Source organism: Bufo bufo, chromosome 3, assembly GCF_905171765.1.
Source record: "Bufo bufo chromosome 3, aBufBuf1.1, whole genome shotgun sequence".
Classification (NCBI taxonomy): Eukaryota; Metazoa; Chordata; class Amphibia; order Anura; family Bufonidae; genus Bufo; species Bufo bufo.
Window position 1 is genome coordinate 304,984,565 of NC_053391.1, and position 17,401 is coordinate 305,001,965.

General features: G+C 42.9%; 1 protein-coding gene across 1 annotated transcript in view; it reads right to left on the reverse strand.

The window, feature by feature from the left end:
- Nucleotides 1–2,146: 2,146 nt before the first annotated feature.
- The window catches only part of SLC30A2 (solute carrier family 30 member 2), a 38,700-nt gene continuing 23,445 nt past the window's right edge, over nt 2,147–17,401 (reverse strand). The window contains exons 5-8 of the mRNA XM_040421889.1: nt 12,442–12,625; nt 7,897–8,002; nt 6,853–6,987; nt 2,147–2,778 (exon numbers count right to left, since the gene is read on the reverse strand). Of these exons, the coding sequence (XP_040277823.1) occupies nt 2,633–2,778; nt 6,853–6,987; nt 7,897–8,002; nt 12,442–12,625 (571 nt within the window). The 3' untranslated portion in view covers nt 2,147–2,632. The remainder of the gene's footprint in view (nt 2,779–6,852; nt 6,988–7,896; nt 8,003–12,441; nt 12,626–17,401) is intronic.

Here is a 17,401-nt window from a genome sequence, read left to right on the forward strand (position 1 = left end):
GGTACAGGGCAGGTTCTAGCTTTGTAAGAAAGAGATTGTCATGTGCTATATGATGTCGGATTCTAATTTTTCACATTAGTCATGTGATAACCCCTTTAAGAGAATACTACCTTAAATTGAATTAAATTTCTGCATATTACAAAAACAGTGTTTCTCTTAGCTTTTTCGTTGAGGGGCATTAACCCCTTCTTGACCTCCACTGTACATGTACAGCAGAAGTGAGCACTCTAAAGATAGCCACCTGGTTTCTGCTTTTTCAAGTGGTGGCAGATGTATGCAATCAACCATAAGGCTGACCGCATACATTTAACAGCTTAGATGCCGTCTTAGCGTAATAGCCGGAAGCCTCAAGCAGGCTCCGACAGCTATTACTAAAATATACCAATACAGGCCACTAGGTGGCAGCATTGTATTGTTATAGTTAGGGATGAGCGAATCAACTTTGGATGAAACATCCAAAGTCGATTCACATAAAACTCTGTTAGAATACTGTACAGAAAGGGAGCTCTGTACAGTATTAGAATCTATTGGCTCCGATGAGCCAAAGTTATTACTTCGCGAAGTCTCACGAGACTTTGGGTAGTAACTTAAACAATGCATTTCTACTGTAAAAATTTTTTTTTACCGAACTTGTAAACCTTGAATAGAATGTTTTATTCATTACCATAATCTGAACCCAATAATTTTTTGTGTAGCTATGCGCCCAGAGCTGTGTGAGGTCTCATTGTATGCGGGGCGATCTATACTTTTCATTGATACCATTTTGAAGAGTGTGTGACTTTTTGATCACTTATATATAAAAAAAAAAAATTTGAGGAGTTGAAGTGACAAAAAATGGCGAATTGGCAGTTTTTATTTTCCCGTTATGTCATTCACCCTATGGGATGAATACTGTTATATTTTAACAGTACAGGAGTTTTTGTACGCAGCGATGCCCATGATTTATTTATTTTTCTTATTGATTTAGCATTTTCATTTTGGGGAAAGGGGGGCGATTTGAATTTTTAGACTTTTTTTTAACCCCTTCACAACCTTCATATTAATAAACCGACATCTAGTTCTTTTATGTACCATTATGTAACTCACATAGACTGGGAAGAATGTGTGGAATGAGCCGATCATTGAACCCAGTGCCTCTGTAATTATGTTACCTAATCTAAAATGAAATGTCTCCTGGAAACAAATGAACAAAGGTTCATTTATGAGATGCACCCATCATCTCATATTCCATAACAAAATTGTAACCTTGGTCATGATAAATGCAAAAAGGAAAGTCATCCTGGATAATACGATGTGAAAAGTTGTCAAATATTTTAACCTGCTGGTTCCAGATAGTGTTCCTAAAATCTGAATGTACATTCTGTACTGTGATTTCATTTCCTTGAACTAAATCTCTATGCTCTTAAAAGTATATATTGTATACTGAAGTCCCAGAATTCAGAATATTTTTTTTTATCTGGTAACGATTAAAAGGAGTTGTTTATTTTATTTGATAGATTACATAACTTCAGAAAGGATCATACTTACCTGCTCCCTGCCGCTTCGGTCCTCCATCTTCTGGTCTGAGGGTTGTTTTATCCCGGCATGGTTACCTGATCCTCTTCAAGCGTCTGCTACTTTTAGCGGCGACTTGTCTCTTGTGGACACGTCACCACTGAAGCCAGTGGTTGGCTGAAGAGGATTAGGTGACCGTGTTCACTCCGTAGAGGAAAAAGCAAACCCCAGACCGGAAGATGAAAGAGTGAAAGCCAGCACAAGGGACCAGAGTAAGGGGGGAGTCCTGCATGCAGTACTATTTTTCCCCCGTCTAAAAGACGGATCTTAGACAGAAATGGCTCAAACGGGTGCAAATTGTGCATGACTAATGCAGAGGATCAGTTTTTTCCCTTTAATTTTCTGTTCTTCTGACAGATCAGAAGAACGGTTATGTGACCTCTTCATAATAAGTATGATACTTTCTGTGGGGTAGGCAGGCTGCTGGCATCTGTCAGTAATTACAAATTCCCAGACAACCCCTTTAAGTCCCAGATACAGGATTGTAGAAATATTTTAAGATTAGACAGACAGATCGAGGTGTGTAAACATTAACACACATAATATAATAGAATGAAATAACAATTATATTCATATCACTATTTATATTGAACTCCATTTAAACAAAGGTTACAGAGAGAATGGACATGTTATCAGAGGAGTGTCAGAACTGGTCAACTCCGCAATGGTAAGTCTATCATACATTATGTCCAATGACATGTTTTATTTGTTATCTAGATACCACAAAGTCTCTCTCTCTCTCTCTTTAATAATGTGCAAAAGTCTGCAAAGTGTGGGAAATTATAAGCACTCCATGATGGAGAAATATCCTCCTCACTACTCATCTTGAAGAATACGGTAGTAAAAGAAGCAATAAGACCAGATGACAAGCAGTATTCCCCCGAGCAGCCTCAAAATACTGTTTTCAGAAGAAATCCTTGCACAGGAAAACACATTCTGAGATCAGGCAAGATGTAATCCTCAGCTAGAGATGTCAGTGGAAAGGTAATGTGAATGTTCACTTTCAGGCAAGAACACCCCTGGCACAGAACTGGAGGGAATCCCAGACAACAATGGCTTCCAGGTCTACGATACATTATTAGTCAGTGGGATCCTGACATTCTTCACAATCTCTCATATCGTCTGAGTAATTTTCTATCTGGATAGTGGTTGTGTGAAAGTGGAATTTATGCTGTAAAACAGAGCTGGCCTCCTTCAGCACCATCTGAGCATCCGCATCTTCATCTATAGGAATTGGAGAAAAAGGTCACCCATTAGTTCCACAAAAATGAAAAACAAAAGGCAAATGTATTATAGGAAAAGGAAAGGTTCACAGTAATTCTATGTGTAGTTCTGTGACAAATTAATAAAAATAACGCCCGAGAAGGCATTTCAATCCTATAAGATCAACCAAATTTGCCATACAGGAGCCTCGTAACTAGAGATGAGCGAATTTCATATTTTGAAATTCGTTCACGCTTCGTTTGGTAGTAAAAGCAGAATTGAGTTATGGATTCCGTTACCACGGACCATAACACAATTCTATGATGGAATGCATAACAGAATGCTCCGTTATTCATTCCGTCATAATAGAAGGCTATGGGCTGCAAAACGGATCCGTCCCATTTCCGTTATTCAGGGGAGTCCTCTCATGCATAATGGAAACGGGACGGATCCATTATGAAGGCCATAGACTTCAATTATGATGGAATGAATAACGGAATGCCTCTAAAGGCATTCCATCATAGAATTACGTTATGGTCCGTGGTAACGGAATCCATATCGCAATTCTGCTTTTACCACCAAACGAAGCGTGAATGAACTTCATAACATGAAATTCGCTCATCTCTACTGGTAGCGAAGTGTAACAATGAAAATGAAGCCATGATAGCAGACAAACGTTAACATTGAATTATTTTTTTCTTCCATAAATGAACAATACAAGCAATTATAAGAAACTTTGTACTATATCAGTGCTCTTCCCTCTTCAGTGCTCGGAGCTATCTATGGAGAGGAATGGGGAAGAAGGGAGGGGCTCCTGGAGACAGGCTGGGGTAGAGAGACTGACAGACTGCAGCTTGTTTGTAAGCTAGTTACTGTCTTAAAAGATCTTCCATTACCTCTGCTGTTTCTGAGGGTGTTACAGAGAGTAAGGTTACAACCACACGGTGTGGTCATGTAGTGCCGCGCTGCATTCAACCATGCAGTCATAAGAGCCACAGTGGGCTCTAATTAAACCGCTTTGCTTAGGGCTCTTTCACACTTGCGTTGTTGGGTTCCGGCATAGAGTTCCGTCGTCGGGGCTCTATGCCGGAAGAATCCTGATCAGGATTATCCCAATGCATTCTGAATGGAAAGAAATCCGTTCAGGATGCAGGATGCCTTCAGTTCCGGAACGGAACGTTTTTTGGCCGGAGAAAATACCGCAGCATGCTCCGGCCAAAAATCCTGAACACTTGCCGCAAGGCCGGATCCGGAATTAATGCCCATTGAAAGGCATTAATCCGGATCCGGCCTTAAGCTAAACGTCGTTTCGGCACATTATCGGATCCGACGTTTAGCTTTTTCTGAATGGTTACCATGGCTTCCAGGACGCTAAAGTCCTGTTTGCCATGGTAAAGTGTAGTGGGGAGCAGTATACTTACCGTCCGTGCGGCTCCCGGGGCGCTTCAGATTGACGTCAGGGCGCCCCACGTGCATGGATGACGTGTCGCATGGATCACGTCATCCATGCGCATGGGGCGCTCTGACGTCATTCTGGAGCGCCCCGGGAGCCGCACGGACGGTAAGTATACTGCTCCCCCGCTCCCCACTACTACTATGGCAGCCAGGACTTTAATAGCATCCTGGGTGCCATAGTAACACTGAACGCATTTTGAAGACGGATCCGTCTTCAAATGCTTTCAGTTCACTTGCGGTGTTACGGATCCGGCGGGCACCTCCGGCAAATGGAGTGCACGACGGATCCGGACAACGCAAGTGTGAAAGAGGCCTTAGCTGGTCTGTATGGTTAATGGCCACATGGTACTGAAAGCGCAGCGTGGCTGTTAACAGTACAGACAACTTAACAGAGCGGTCTCATTAATTTAATTAGAGCCCACTGCAGCTTTTTTTAGCCGCACCATACACAAACACAGTGGAGACGCATCGCAAGCGCAACAAGACCGTGTCATCTGGTCGTACCTTTGGAGACCAGTATCTTGCTAATGTCCACCCACCAGCTCAGAAAAAAATAAATAATAAATTACCTACATGGCATAGGGAAAAAAATCTGCTAAAAAATGCTAGATACAAGTCATATAAAACGGTCAGAAATAGTATAGTCCTCATGTATACCCACATAGCAGCTTATGCTTAAAAAAAATAATCATAGTCATGAGCTTTATTGTTAAAGGGAACCTGTCATCAACTTTATGCTGTCAGTACTGAGGGCAGTATAAAGTAGTGACAGAAATGCTGATTTCAGCGGTGTGTCACTCATAATCATTGCCGATCAGGCCTTGAAAAAGAGTCAAATCTACCTAAAAGAGTCCTGGTTATTCATGAATTCCTGCTCTCCCTGCCCATCTGCTGATGACTGACCGTCTTCTATCTAGTTTTCTCCCTTTCTCTCTAGTAGAGAACTGCCAATCATCAGCAGATGGGTGAGAGTGCAGGAGAATATGAATAACCAGGACTCTTCTCTGGTAGATTTGACTCTTTTCAAGGCCTGGGCTGCAATGATTATGAAGCTGGTTCTCGGCAACCACTTACTTTGAGCTGATGAGTGACACACCGCTGAAATCAGCATTTCTGTCACTACTTTATACTGCCCTCAGTACGGTCAGCATAACGTTGATGACCCTGTTCCCTTTAAACCAAGCACGATGACTTGTAGTGCCACCTCGGCTGAATTAATGACACCTTTCCCTTTACGACCCATTACTTTATTCTGGAGATAAAGTACTTTTAGGGTCCCTACACATACAAATTAGCATTTACATAGCATTTATTTGCTGAAAAAACTCCAGAATAACCACATGCCTTTTTTAGCCACCTGTGTTTTTTGCTGTTGTTTTTTAAGGCATTTTTATTTCCAAATAGCATGTTTGCCCACTAGCGTTTTCTTCATGGTATTTATCCCCAATAAAGATGGTGATATCAAAACAACTGAAAAACTGCTACATCATGCTGCATTTTAGAAAAAAAAAAACAACAGAAAGACAAAGAGAAAAAGCGCCACCTAATTAACAACAGCAGTGGCAAATAAAACTTGTGTCCCCTGTGCTTTATTTTTTTTTTTTCAGCTAACATCTGGAGCTGATGTTTATACTGCAAAAAAACGCAGGTGAAAAAACATCACTAAAATGCAAAAGTAGAGAAAACCCATGTGTGAAAGTAGCCTTAATCCACATGCAAATGAGTTGTTAAGTGCTATGAGGGCCAATCTGTGCACTCCTGCTCCTTCTGTCAACCCCTACCTCTCCTTCATGACTGACAAGGCCAGGAGAGAGGTCTATGCATAAGCATGGTCCCGGCAATCAAGAATGAGAGGAAGGGACTGGCAGAGGAAAAAGGAAGGGCAAGGGTGCACAGAGTGGCTTGTTCCGCCCTCACTGCACTTAACTGCTCGTTTGCAAATGGATTAAAAGTGCTTTTTTTCTCCAGAATGAAGCAATGGATCACCGTAAAAGGTATCATTAGATTCAGTTGAGCTAGCCCTACAAAGCACTGTGTTAGCAAATATTCTGGTGACAGACTGATTCCCTTTCAATCGTTTTTTTTTGGGAAATGTATTGAAAAAAAGTCACCCTTTATTATTAATTTAACAATAAAATGTTTTTTATCCATAAAGAGGATAGTTGGATTACTGGGAACCCCACTGATAACTAGAATGGGGGTCCCGGAGTCCCCTCTGAATGGAGCAATGCAAATGCTCGGTACAATACCAAACTATTATCTCCAGCAGTTCCATCAAAGTGAATAGATCAGCGGTCACAGCGGTCAGACCCCTGCAGTCATACAATAATCACCTATTCTGTGGCGAGTCACAGTCTGCCTATAGCAGGGCTGGGCAACCTGCGGCCCTCCAGCTGTTGTAAAACTACAACTCCCAGTATGCCCAGTCTGCCTACAGCTATCAGCCTACAGCAGGGCATGATGGGATTTGTAGTTTTACAACAGCTGGAGGGCCGCAGTTTGCCCATCCCTGGCCTATAGGTTCAGAAATTCTACCACTAGAGAAGCAGGTTTAATAGGTCAATAATACCAGAGAAAAAGATAAATGAAGAAACTCAGGAAAAGTGACACAAAGGTTGCAATAAATGTATCACCACTTACTTATTGCAATGTGAACAGAAAGAACAGGTTGGGACACGGTCAGGGCCCAGATATGCAGACTGTGAAGAGCTTTCACTCCACTGATAGAAAGAAGGGTATCCTTAACCATGTTAAAGTCAACCCCCTTAGGTGTACCTGTAGGGAGAAGAAAAAAATAAATTAGGTCCTCAGCACAACTGCCCACAACTTTAGGCAGAGTTCAGACATCTGTGTTCTGGATGTAGTATAAGTCCATGGCAGGTTTAAATGGCCTGAACTCACAGCAGTTATATGGTACAACATCAATTGTTTTGGGAAATGTAAGGTTTGGTGGTCACAGCATCATAGACTCTCAGTAGAGCCTTGGCACATATAAATAATACAGACATATAATACCTCCAGAAGATGGACGTGTGAATCTGGTCTTAGTCTCAAACTCTGAAAAAGGTCTAAGGCCTGGGCTACACTGCGACTGTGTAGCGTAACAGCTTAAATGTAACTATTAAACTTCAGTTGAATGAAATCTTGTGGACTGCACCTGTTATTCAATGGATAAAAATCAATCAGTTGCACTACAAAAATTCACAGTGTAGCCCAGACCTAAAGGCTCAGGAATTTACACAAGTGCGTTTTCTGTCCAGATGCAATGCGTGTTGCAGACAGACAGTATCCGGACTGAATCCTAACCCACTCATTTCAAATGGGTCTGTGTACATGAACATTGTTCATCACTGATCATCTCTGTATTCAGGAAAAATCGCAGCATGTTCTGTATTGTGTGTTTTTCAAGCAGCCCCGGCTCCATAGAAGTGAATGGGGCTTGTGTGAATAATCCTGATACAATGCATTTTTTCACTGATGGTTGCTAGGTGTTCAGTGTTGTCCTTTACTTTTTGATGCGTATTTCACACACTTGAAGAAAAACCGATTGGATATGTGCAGAAAAGATTGAAACACTGATCGCAATTGCAGACAAAACTGATTAAACTTGCGCGCAAAACAGTTTTTCGCCTAACAGCCCTGACTCATTCTGTATCACTTGTGTGAAATAAGCCTTACACTTACCCTCCATTAGTACAAGCAGAACATCTCTAAGAATGGTCAACGTGGTACCCAGAACAAGGACAGAGAACAGGAACGTGCAGATAGGGTCAATAATCTTATATTCTGGCTGGTAGAAGACACAAAGATTATCCAATAAGAGGTCACACTTAGTCTCTGGCACAACATGCAAATTTTGAGTTCAAACTCTAATTTTCACACAAAGCTGGCAAATACCGTATTTTTCGCCCTATTAGACGCACCGGCCCATAAGACGCACAAGGTGTGCTTTGAACTAATGGTAGCCTGTGAAGGACACTATTATGGGGGATCTGTGGATGACGCACTGTTATGGGGGGGGGTCTGTGGCTGACACTATTATGGGGGATCTGTGGATGACGCACTGTTATGGGGGGGGGGTCTGTGGCTGACACTGTTATGGGGGGGTCTGTGGCTGACACTGTTATGGGGGGGTCTGTGGCTGACACTGTTATGGGGGGGTCTGTGGCTGACACTGTTATGGGGGGGTCTGTGGCTGACACTGTTATGGGGGGGTCTGTGGCTGACACTGTTATGGGGGGGTCTGTGGCTGACACTGTTATGGGGGGGTCTGTGGCTGACACTGTTATGGGGGGGTCTGTGGCTGACACTGTTATGGGGGGGTCTGTGGCTGACACTGTTATGGGGGGGTCTGTGGCTGACACTGTTATGGGGGGGTCTGTGGCTGACACTGTTATGGGGGGGTCTGTGGCTGACACTGTTATGGGGGGGTCTGTGGCTGACACTGTTATGGGGGGGTCTGTGGCTGACACTGTTATGGGGGGGTCTGTGGCTGACACTGTTATGGGGGGGTCTGTGGCTGACACTGTTATGGGGGGGTCTGTGGCTGACACTGTTATGGGGGGGTCTGTGGCTGACACTGTTATGGGGGGGTCTGTGGCTGACACTGTTATGGGGGGGTCTGTGGCTGACACTGTTATGGGGGGGTCTGTGGCTGACACTGTTATGGGGGGGTCTGTGGCTGACACTGTTATGGGGGGGTCTGTGGCTGACACTGTTATGGGGGGGTCTGTGGCTGACACTGTTATGGGGGGGTCTGTGGCTGACACTGTTATGGGGGGGTCTGTGGCTGACACTGTTATGGGGGGGTCTGTGGCTGACACTGTTATGGGGGGGTCTGTGGCTGACACTGTTATGGGGGGGTCTGTGGCTGACACTGTTATGGGGGGGTCTGTGGCTGACACTGTTATGGGGGGGTCTGTGGCTGACACTGTTATGGGGGGGTCTGTGGCTGACACTGTTATGGGGGGGGTCTGTGGCTGACACTGTTATGGGGGGGTCTGTGGCTGACACTGTTATGGGGGGGTCTGTGGCTGACACTGTTATGGGGGGGTCTGTGGCTGACACTGTTATGGGGGGGTCTGTGGCTGACACTGTTATGGGGGGGTCTGTGGCTGACACTGTTATGGGGGGGTCTGTGGCTGACACTGTTATGGGGGGGTCTGTGGCTGACACTGTTATGGGGGGGTCTGTGGCTGACACTGTTATGGGGGGGTCTGTGGCTGACACTGTTATGGGGGGGGTCTGTGGCTGACACTGTTATGGGGGTCTGTGGATGGCATGACACTGCTATGGGGAGATAAATAGCATCTTATGCTACAGTCCTGATCAAAAAAGTTTAAGACCACTTAAAAAATGGCAAAAAATCATATTGAGCATGGCTGGATCTTAACAAGGTTCCAAGTAGAGGTTCAACATGCAACAAGAAGAAATGGGAGTGAGACAAAACATTTTTTGAGCATTCAATTTAATGAAAACAACGAATAAACTGAAACAGGCTGTTTTTCAGCTGATCAAAAATTTAGGACCACACCTCCAAAAAAACTCTAAACCCCCCAAAACAGAAATCCAATATCTAAAAATGAACTCAGTAATGAGTAGCTCCGCCGTTCTTGTTTATCACTTCAAAAATTCATTTCAGCATGCTTGATGAAAGTGTTTCCATGAGGTGAGTGGGAACATTTCTCCAAGTGGTGCCATCCATCCCCAAAGGTTCTCAATTGGATTTAGATCAGGGGAACACGCAGGATGGGCCAAAAGAGTGATGTTATTCTCCTGGAAGAAGTCCCTTGTCCTGCAGGCATTGTGTACTGTAGCGTTGTCCTGTTGAAAAACCGAGTCGTTACCACACAGTCGAGGGCCCTCAGTCATGAGGAATGCTCTCTGCAACATCTGGACATAGCCAGCGTCCGTTTGACGCCCCTGCACTTCCTGAAGCTCCATTGTTCCACTGAAGGAAAAGCACCCCAGACCATTATGGCGCCCCCTCCACTGTGGCGCGTAGAAAACATCTCAATTGGGATCTGCTTGTCATGCCAGTAACGTTGGAAACCATCAGGACCATCAAGGTTAAATTTTTTCTCATCAGAGAATAAAACTTTCTTCCACCTTTGAATGTTCCATGTTTAGTGCGCTCTTGCAAAGTCCAACGAGCAGTTCTGTGGCATTCAAGGAGACGAGGTCTTTGAAGAAGTTTTTTGTTTTTGAAGCCCTTCAGTCTCAGATGCCATCTGATGGTTATGGGGCTGCAGTCAGCACCAGTAAGGGCCTCAATTTGGGTCAAGGATCGTCCAGTGTCTTGACGGACAGCCAATTGGATCCTCCGGCTCAGTGCTGATGAAATTTTTTTGGGTCTTCCACTTGACTTTTTGCTCCATAACCCTCAGGATCATTTAAGAAATTCCAAATGACTGTCTTACTGCGTCCCACCTCAGCAGCGAGGGCGCGCTGTGAGAGACCCTTCTTATGCAGTTCAACAACCCGACCACATTAAAAAAGGGAGAGTTTTTTTGCCTTTGCCATCACAACGTGTGACTACCTGACAGAAAATGACAATGAATCCAAATCTTTGCACAGATTTGGCCTTTTAAAGGCATGTGGTCCTAAACTTTTGATCAGCTGAAAAACAGCCTGTTTCAGATTATTCGTTGTTTTCATTAAATTGAATGCTCAAAAAATGTTTTGTCTCACTCCCATTTCTTCTTGTTGCATGTTGAAGCTCTACTTGGAACCTTGTTAAGATCCAGCCATGCTCAATATGATTTTTTGCCATTTTTCAAATGGTCTTAAACCTTTGATCAGGACTGTATTTGACATACACAGATCCCCCCCATAACAGTGTCAGCCACTGTGAATGACCCCCAATACAGGGGGTGGGGGCTGGCAACTACACTAGTTTTTTAATGGCAGCGGGGGCCCAGTACAGTCATTGTATTCTATTGCACCGGGCCCCGCTCATTGTACTAATCGTATCTACAGTAACTGCAGGCAATGTTTAACTATAGAATATGTTCGATCCAGCAGCCTGTACTTACGACCATAGCAGGCAGGAGGCTGGGTGGGCGTGCACTGGCAGCGTCACTCACTACGTCACGTGCCCGCGCCGTCTGCTTCATTCATAAAGTGGGCGGAGCAGGCACGTGACGTAGCTGCCAAGTGCACATGCAAAAAGTACAAATCTGCTGACAGATGTACTTTAACCCGTTCGCTACCAGCGCCATACATGTACAGCGCTCATGTACAGCAGAGATCTGCGGCTAATTACCATGACCAGCAATAATGCCGATCACGTTAATTAAATGCTTTAGATGCCATGACCAAGTAAGATCACGGCATCTAAATGCACAAAAACTCGCGCTTCCTACTGATGCCCCGTGTGGCCAATTGGGGCATCAGTACTTGCTCTGAACACTTTCAGCCTCGCTGATGAGGCTGAAAGTGTTCATGCTGCAATTCTTATTTTGGCCACCAAATGGCAGGCCAGGATAAGAAATGAGCAAAATCGAGTTTAAATGGCATTTTAAAAATCCCTGATAGACTAAAATGAAAAAATTAAAATAAAAGAAAACAACATCATTTATAGGCTCATATATGAGCCATAAAATAAAAACTAAAATAAAAAAATTTGCCATTTTTTCATTGCTTCTCTTACCCCCCCAAAAAATGTAATAAAATGTGATCAAAAAGTCAAGCACACTCCAAAATGGTATCAATAAAAACTACAGATTGTTCCGCAAAAAATGAGCTCCTAAACAGCTCAGTAGACATAAGTATAAAAAGTTATGGGGGTCAGAATATGGTAATGTAAAAAAAATTAATAAAATTAAAATTTATTTTTACACTATTTAGACATAAAGAACCTATACATATGGGGTATCATTGTAATCGTACTGACCCAAAGAATGAAGGGGTCAGTTTTGCCGTAAACGAAACGCCGTGGGAACAAAACCTGTAAAACGGTGGAGGAATTGCATTTTTTTCCCCCAATTCCACCCCATTTGGAATTTTTTTTTAACGCTTCCCACTACATTTTATGCCATAATTAATGGTGGCATTAGAAAGTACAACCTGTCCTGCAAAAAATAAGCCCTCATACAGCTATGTGACCGAAAATATATAAAAAAAAAAAAAAGTTATGGCTCATTAAAAATAGGGAAGAAAAATGAACATGCAAAAACGAAAAGAACTCCGGTATCCTAAGGGTTAAGGTTTCCATTAGCACTGAAGTACCTTGAAATAGATGACATAGGCTGCAACTAGGACTCCTAAGCTTTGCAGCAAATCTCCAACCACATGAATAAAGGCAGCACGAACGCTAGGGTTGTGTTGTTCTCCACTACTGTGTGAATGAGAGTGAGTGTTTCCAGCTCCGTGACTGTGTCCATGTCCAGTCTGATGAAGTGTCAAGCCCATTCTGTAGAAGAGAAGGATTTTACACAATATCATGATAAATAAATTCTCATATTATCCGCCTAGGACACAAAGTTAAAACGTAAAAAAAAAAAACTATAATGAACAGCACTTATAGCAGAGAACTTGAGAACAGCTCACGGCTTCCAAAGTGCTCACAGGGTGGTTGAGTCTTGGGCTATACTTGGAGAAATAAATTCTCTGTGTCTCCCTGGTGAGGGAAGACTAGTGACAACCATTCTAAGCACATTTGCTTATAGGCAGCAGCTGTGATTTTCCAGGCACCCATGATCCCTCCTCAACCTGCAAGAATTACATTGAAAATAGCAGTGGTTGCAGCTTTGCTCCAATGCAAACATTTGTGACAGCATTTTGCATCTACGTTTTTGAAAGCAGTTATTTGTGACTGAAAAAAGTACAGGGTGGGCCATTTATATGGATACACCTTAATAAAATGGGAATGGTTGGTGATATTAACTTCCTGTTTGTGGCACATTAGTATATGTGAGGGGGGAAACTTTTCAAGATGGCTGGTGACCATGGCGGCCATTTTGAAGTCGGCCATTTTGAATCCAACTTTGGTTTTTTCAATAGGAAGAGGGTGACACATCAAACTTATTGGGAATTTCACACGAAAAACAATGGTGTGCTTGGTTTTAACGTAACTTTATTCTTTCATGAGTTATTTACAAGTTTCTGACCACTTATAAAATGTGTTCAATGTGCTGCCCATTGTGTTGGATTGTCAATGCAACCCTCTTCTCCCACTCTTCACACACTGATAGCAACACCGCAGGAGAAATGCTAGCACAGGCTTCCAGTATCCGTAGTTTCAGGTGCTGCACATCTCGTATCATCTGAAGGCAATCGGCTATGCTGTGAAGATACGAGACGTGCAGCACCTGAAACTACGGATACTGGAAGCCTGTGCTAGCATTTCTCCTGCGGTGTTGCTATCAGTGTGTGAAGAGTGGGAGAAGAGGGTTGCATTGACAATCCAACACAATGGGCAGCACATTGAACACATTTTGTAAGTGGTCAGAAACTTGTAAATAACTCATGAAAGAATAAAGTTACGTTAAAACCAAGCACACCATTGTTTTTCTTGTGAAATTCCCAATAAGTTTGATGTGTCAAATGACCCTCTTCCTATTGAAACAACAAAAGTTGGATTCAAAATGGCCGACTTCAAAATGGCCGCCATGGTGACCACCCATCTTGAAAAGTTTCCCCCCTCACATATACTAATGTGCCACAAACAGGAAGTTAATATCACCAACCATTCCCATTTTATTAAGGTGTATCCATATAAATGGCCCACCCTGTATAACTAACTTAGGGTACTTTCACACTTGCGTTAAACTTTTCCGGTATAGAGTTCCGTCCGAGGGGCTCACTACAGGAAAAAAACTGTTTTATCTAATGCATTCTGAATAGAGAGCAATCCGTTCAGTATGCATCAGGATGCATCAGTTCAGTCACTGTACGGTTTTTGGATGGAGAAAATACCGCAGCATGCTGCGGTATGTTCTCCACCCAAAATTCCGTAACACTTGCCGGCATTATTTTAAATTGAAAAGCATTAAAGGGCTTCTGTCACCCCACTAAACTCATTATTTTTTTTTTGTGTACTTCTAATCCCTATCCTGCCATATTGCCATACATTATGTTATTAATAATTTTCGTTCAGTAGATTTAGCAAAAAACATACTTTTATGATATGCCAATTACCTTTCTACCAGCAAGTAGGGCGTCTACTTGCTGGTAGCAGCCGCAGAAAACCGCCCCCTCCTTCTGTTGATTGACAGGGCCAGCCGCGATCTCCTCCTCCGACTGGCCCTGTCAGCATTTCAAAAATTGCGTGCCTGTGTTGATTCGGCACAGGCGCCCTGAGATAAGGAGGCTCGCCTCCTCAGCACTCCCTCAGTGCGCCTGCGCCGATGACGTCTTCTCTTTCGGGGGCCTGTTGGCACGGCATCACTTTAACTACTGCGCATGCTCCGGCGAAGACAAAGGTACCATTACATTCATGTATAGGTGTGCTATAGGGCAATGTAAGCACTGTATATGGCCATATGGAGGTGACAGACTCCCTTTAACCACCTCAGCTCCCCTAGCTTAAACCCCCTTAATGACCAGACCACTTTTTACAATTCTGCACTACACTACTTTCACGGTTTATTGCTCGTTCATACAACTTACCACCCAAATGAATTTTACCTCCTTTTCTTCTCACTAATAGAGCTTTCATTTGGTGGTATTTCATTGCTGCTGACATTTTAACATTTTTTGATATTAATCGAAATTAACCGAAATTTTTGCAAAAAAAAAATGAAATTTTTCACTTTCTGTTGTAAAATTTTTCAAATAAAACTAAATTTCTATATAAATTTTTCTCTAAATTTATTGTTCTACATGTTATTGATTTAAAAAAAAATGCAATAAGTGTATATTTATTGGTTTGGGTAAAAGTTATAGCGTTTACAAACTATGGTGCAAAAATGTGAATTTGCGCACTTTGACTTTCTGAGCACCTGTCATGTTTCCTGAGGTTCTACAATGCCCAGACAGTAGAAACACCCCACAAATGACCCCATTTCAGAAAGTAGACACCCTAAAGTATTCGCTGATGGGCATAGTGAGGTTCATGGAAGTTTTTATTTTTTGTCACAAGTTACCGGAAAATGATTTTATTTTTTTATATTTTTTTCTTACAAAGTCTCATATTCCACTAACTTGTGACAAAAAATAAAATTTTACATGACCCTCGCCATGCCCCTCACTAAATACCTTGGGGTGTCTTCTTTCCAAAATGGGGTCACTTGTGGGGTATTTATACTGCCCTGGCATTTCAGGGGACCTAAAGCGTAAGAAGTAGTTTGGAATCCAAATGCGTAAAAAATGCCCTGTGAAATCGTAAAGATACTCATTGGAATTTGGGCCCCTTTGCGCACCTAGGCTGCAAAAAAGTGTCACACATGTGGTATCGCCGTGCTCATAAGAAGTTGGGCAATGTGTTTTGTGGTGTCTTTTTACATATACCCATGCTAGGTGAGAGAAATATCTCTGTAAAAGACAACTTTTCCCATTTTTTTTATACAAAGTTGTCATTTTACAGAGCTATTTCTCTCACCCAGCATGGGTATATGTAAAAAGACACCCCAAAACACATTGCCCTACTTCTCCAGAGTACGGCGATACCACATGTGTGACACTTTTTTGCAGCCTAGGTGCGCAAAGGGGCCCAAATTCCATGAGTACCTTTTAGGAGGGCATTTTTAGACATTTGGATTCCAGACTTCTTCTCACGCTTTAGGGCCCCTAAAATGCCAGGGCAGTATAAATACCCCACATGTGACCCCATTTTGGAAAGAAGACACCCCAAGGTATTCCGTGAGGGGCATGGCGAGTTCATAGAAGATTTTTCTTTTGGCACAAGTTAGCGGAAATTGATATTTTTTTAGTTTTTTCTCACAAAGTCTCCCTTTCCGCTAACTTGGGACAAAAAGTTCAATCTTTCATGGACTCAATATGCCCCTCAGCGAATACCTTGGGGTGTCTTCTTTCCAAAATAGGGTAATTTGTGGGGTGTTTGTACTGCCCTGGCATTTGAGGGTCTCGACAATCATTACATGTATGGCCAGCATTAGGAGTTTCTGCTATTCTCCTTATATTGAGCATACAGGTAATGAGATTTTTTTTTTTCCTGTTCAGCCTCTGGGCTGAAAGAAAAAATGAACGGCACAGATTTCTTCATTCACATCGATCAATGTGGATGAAAAAATCTCTGCCAAAAAATGTGCAAACAAAAAAAAAAAAAAAAAGGGGGGGGGGGGGAAAGGCGTCTGCCAGGACATATGAGCTCCGCCCAATATCCAAACCCGCTCAGCCCGTATGCCCTGGCAAACCCAATTTCTCCATTCACATCAATCGATGTGGATGAATAAATCATTGCCGTAATTTTATTTTTTTTTATACACAAAGTGTTTGCCAAAGTATATGAACACTCATAAGCCTCGGCAAACGTATCTTTTTTACTGCAGAGGAGAAATCTCGTCTTGCAGCGCCACATACACCGACTTTTGTGTAATCTGACAGCAGCGCAATGCTTCTGTCAGAATGCACATCAGTGGTGCAGCTGGTTCATCGGTTGGTCCACCTAGAAGGTAAAAAAAAACACAACACAAAAAAAAACAGGCCGCAACGCAATAAATTTATCAACATTAACTTTATATAACATTTGAAACAGAACATTAACTTTTATAAACTTTATTGAACTTTTGGAACATTAACTTTTTTGCTTACCTGTGATTTTTTTTTTTTTTTACCTTTATAGGACAAACCTCTCCTTCCCCATGGGACAATGTGCAAAGCGCAAATCGCTCAGAGATGTGGCGAAGTACATTATGCACTTTGTCCCAGGTGAAAGGAGAGGTTTACAGCAGCTCTGTGTGAAAGGGCCCTAAGACTCCTGTGTGCTTGTCCTGTGTCACGCAATCCCTATACTAAGTGTACCTGTGTGTGGTACTTCCGGAAACACTCCCCTAAGCATAGGGCAGGGTGGTCAGGGCAGTCAGGACAGAAATAGCGGATGTCACGCGTTATTCCACTCCTGCTACAGACACGACATCTTTTTCGGGGGGACAGTTGGGTTGAGGTACCAGCAACGACATTGGGGAAATGTCGCTCGTGTAGACGGCTCACTACACTGGTGGTTGGGGCCACAGAACCTCCTGGATACAGGAGGTTCTCGATGATCTCTTCCTGAAATTTGAGGAAG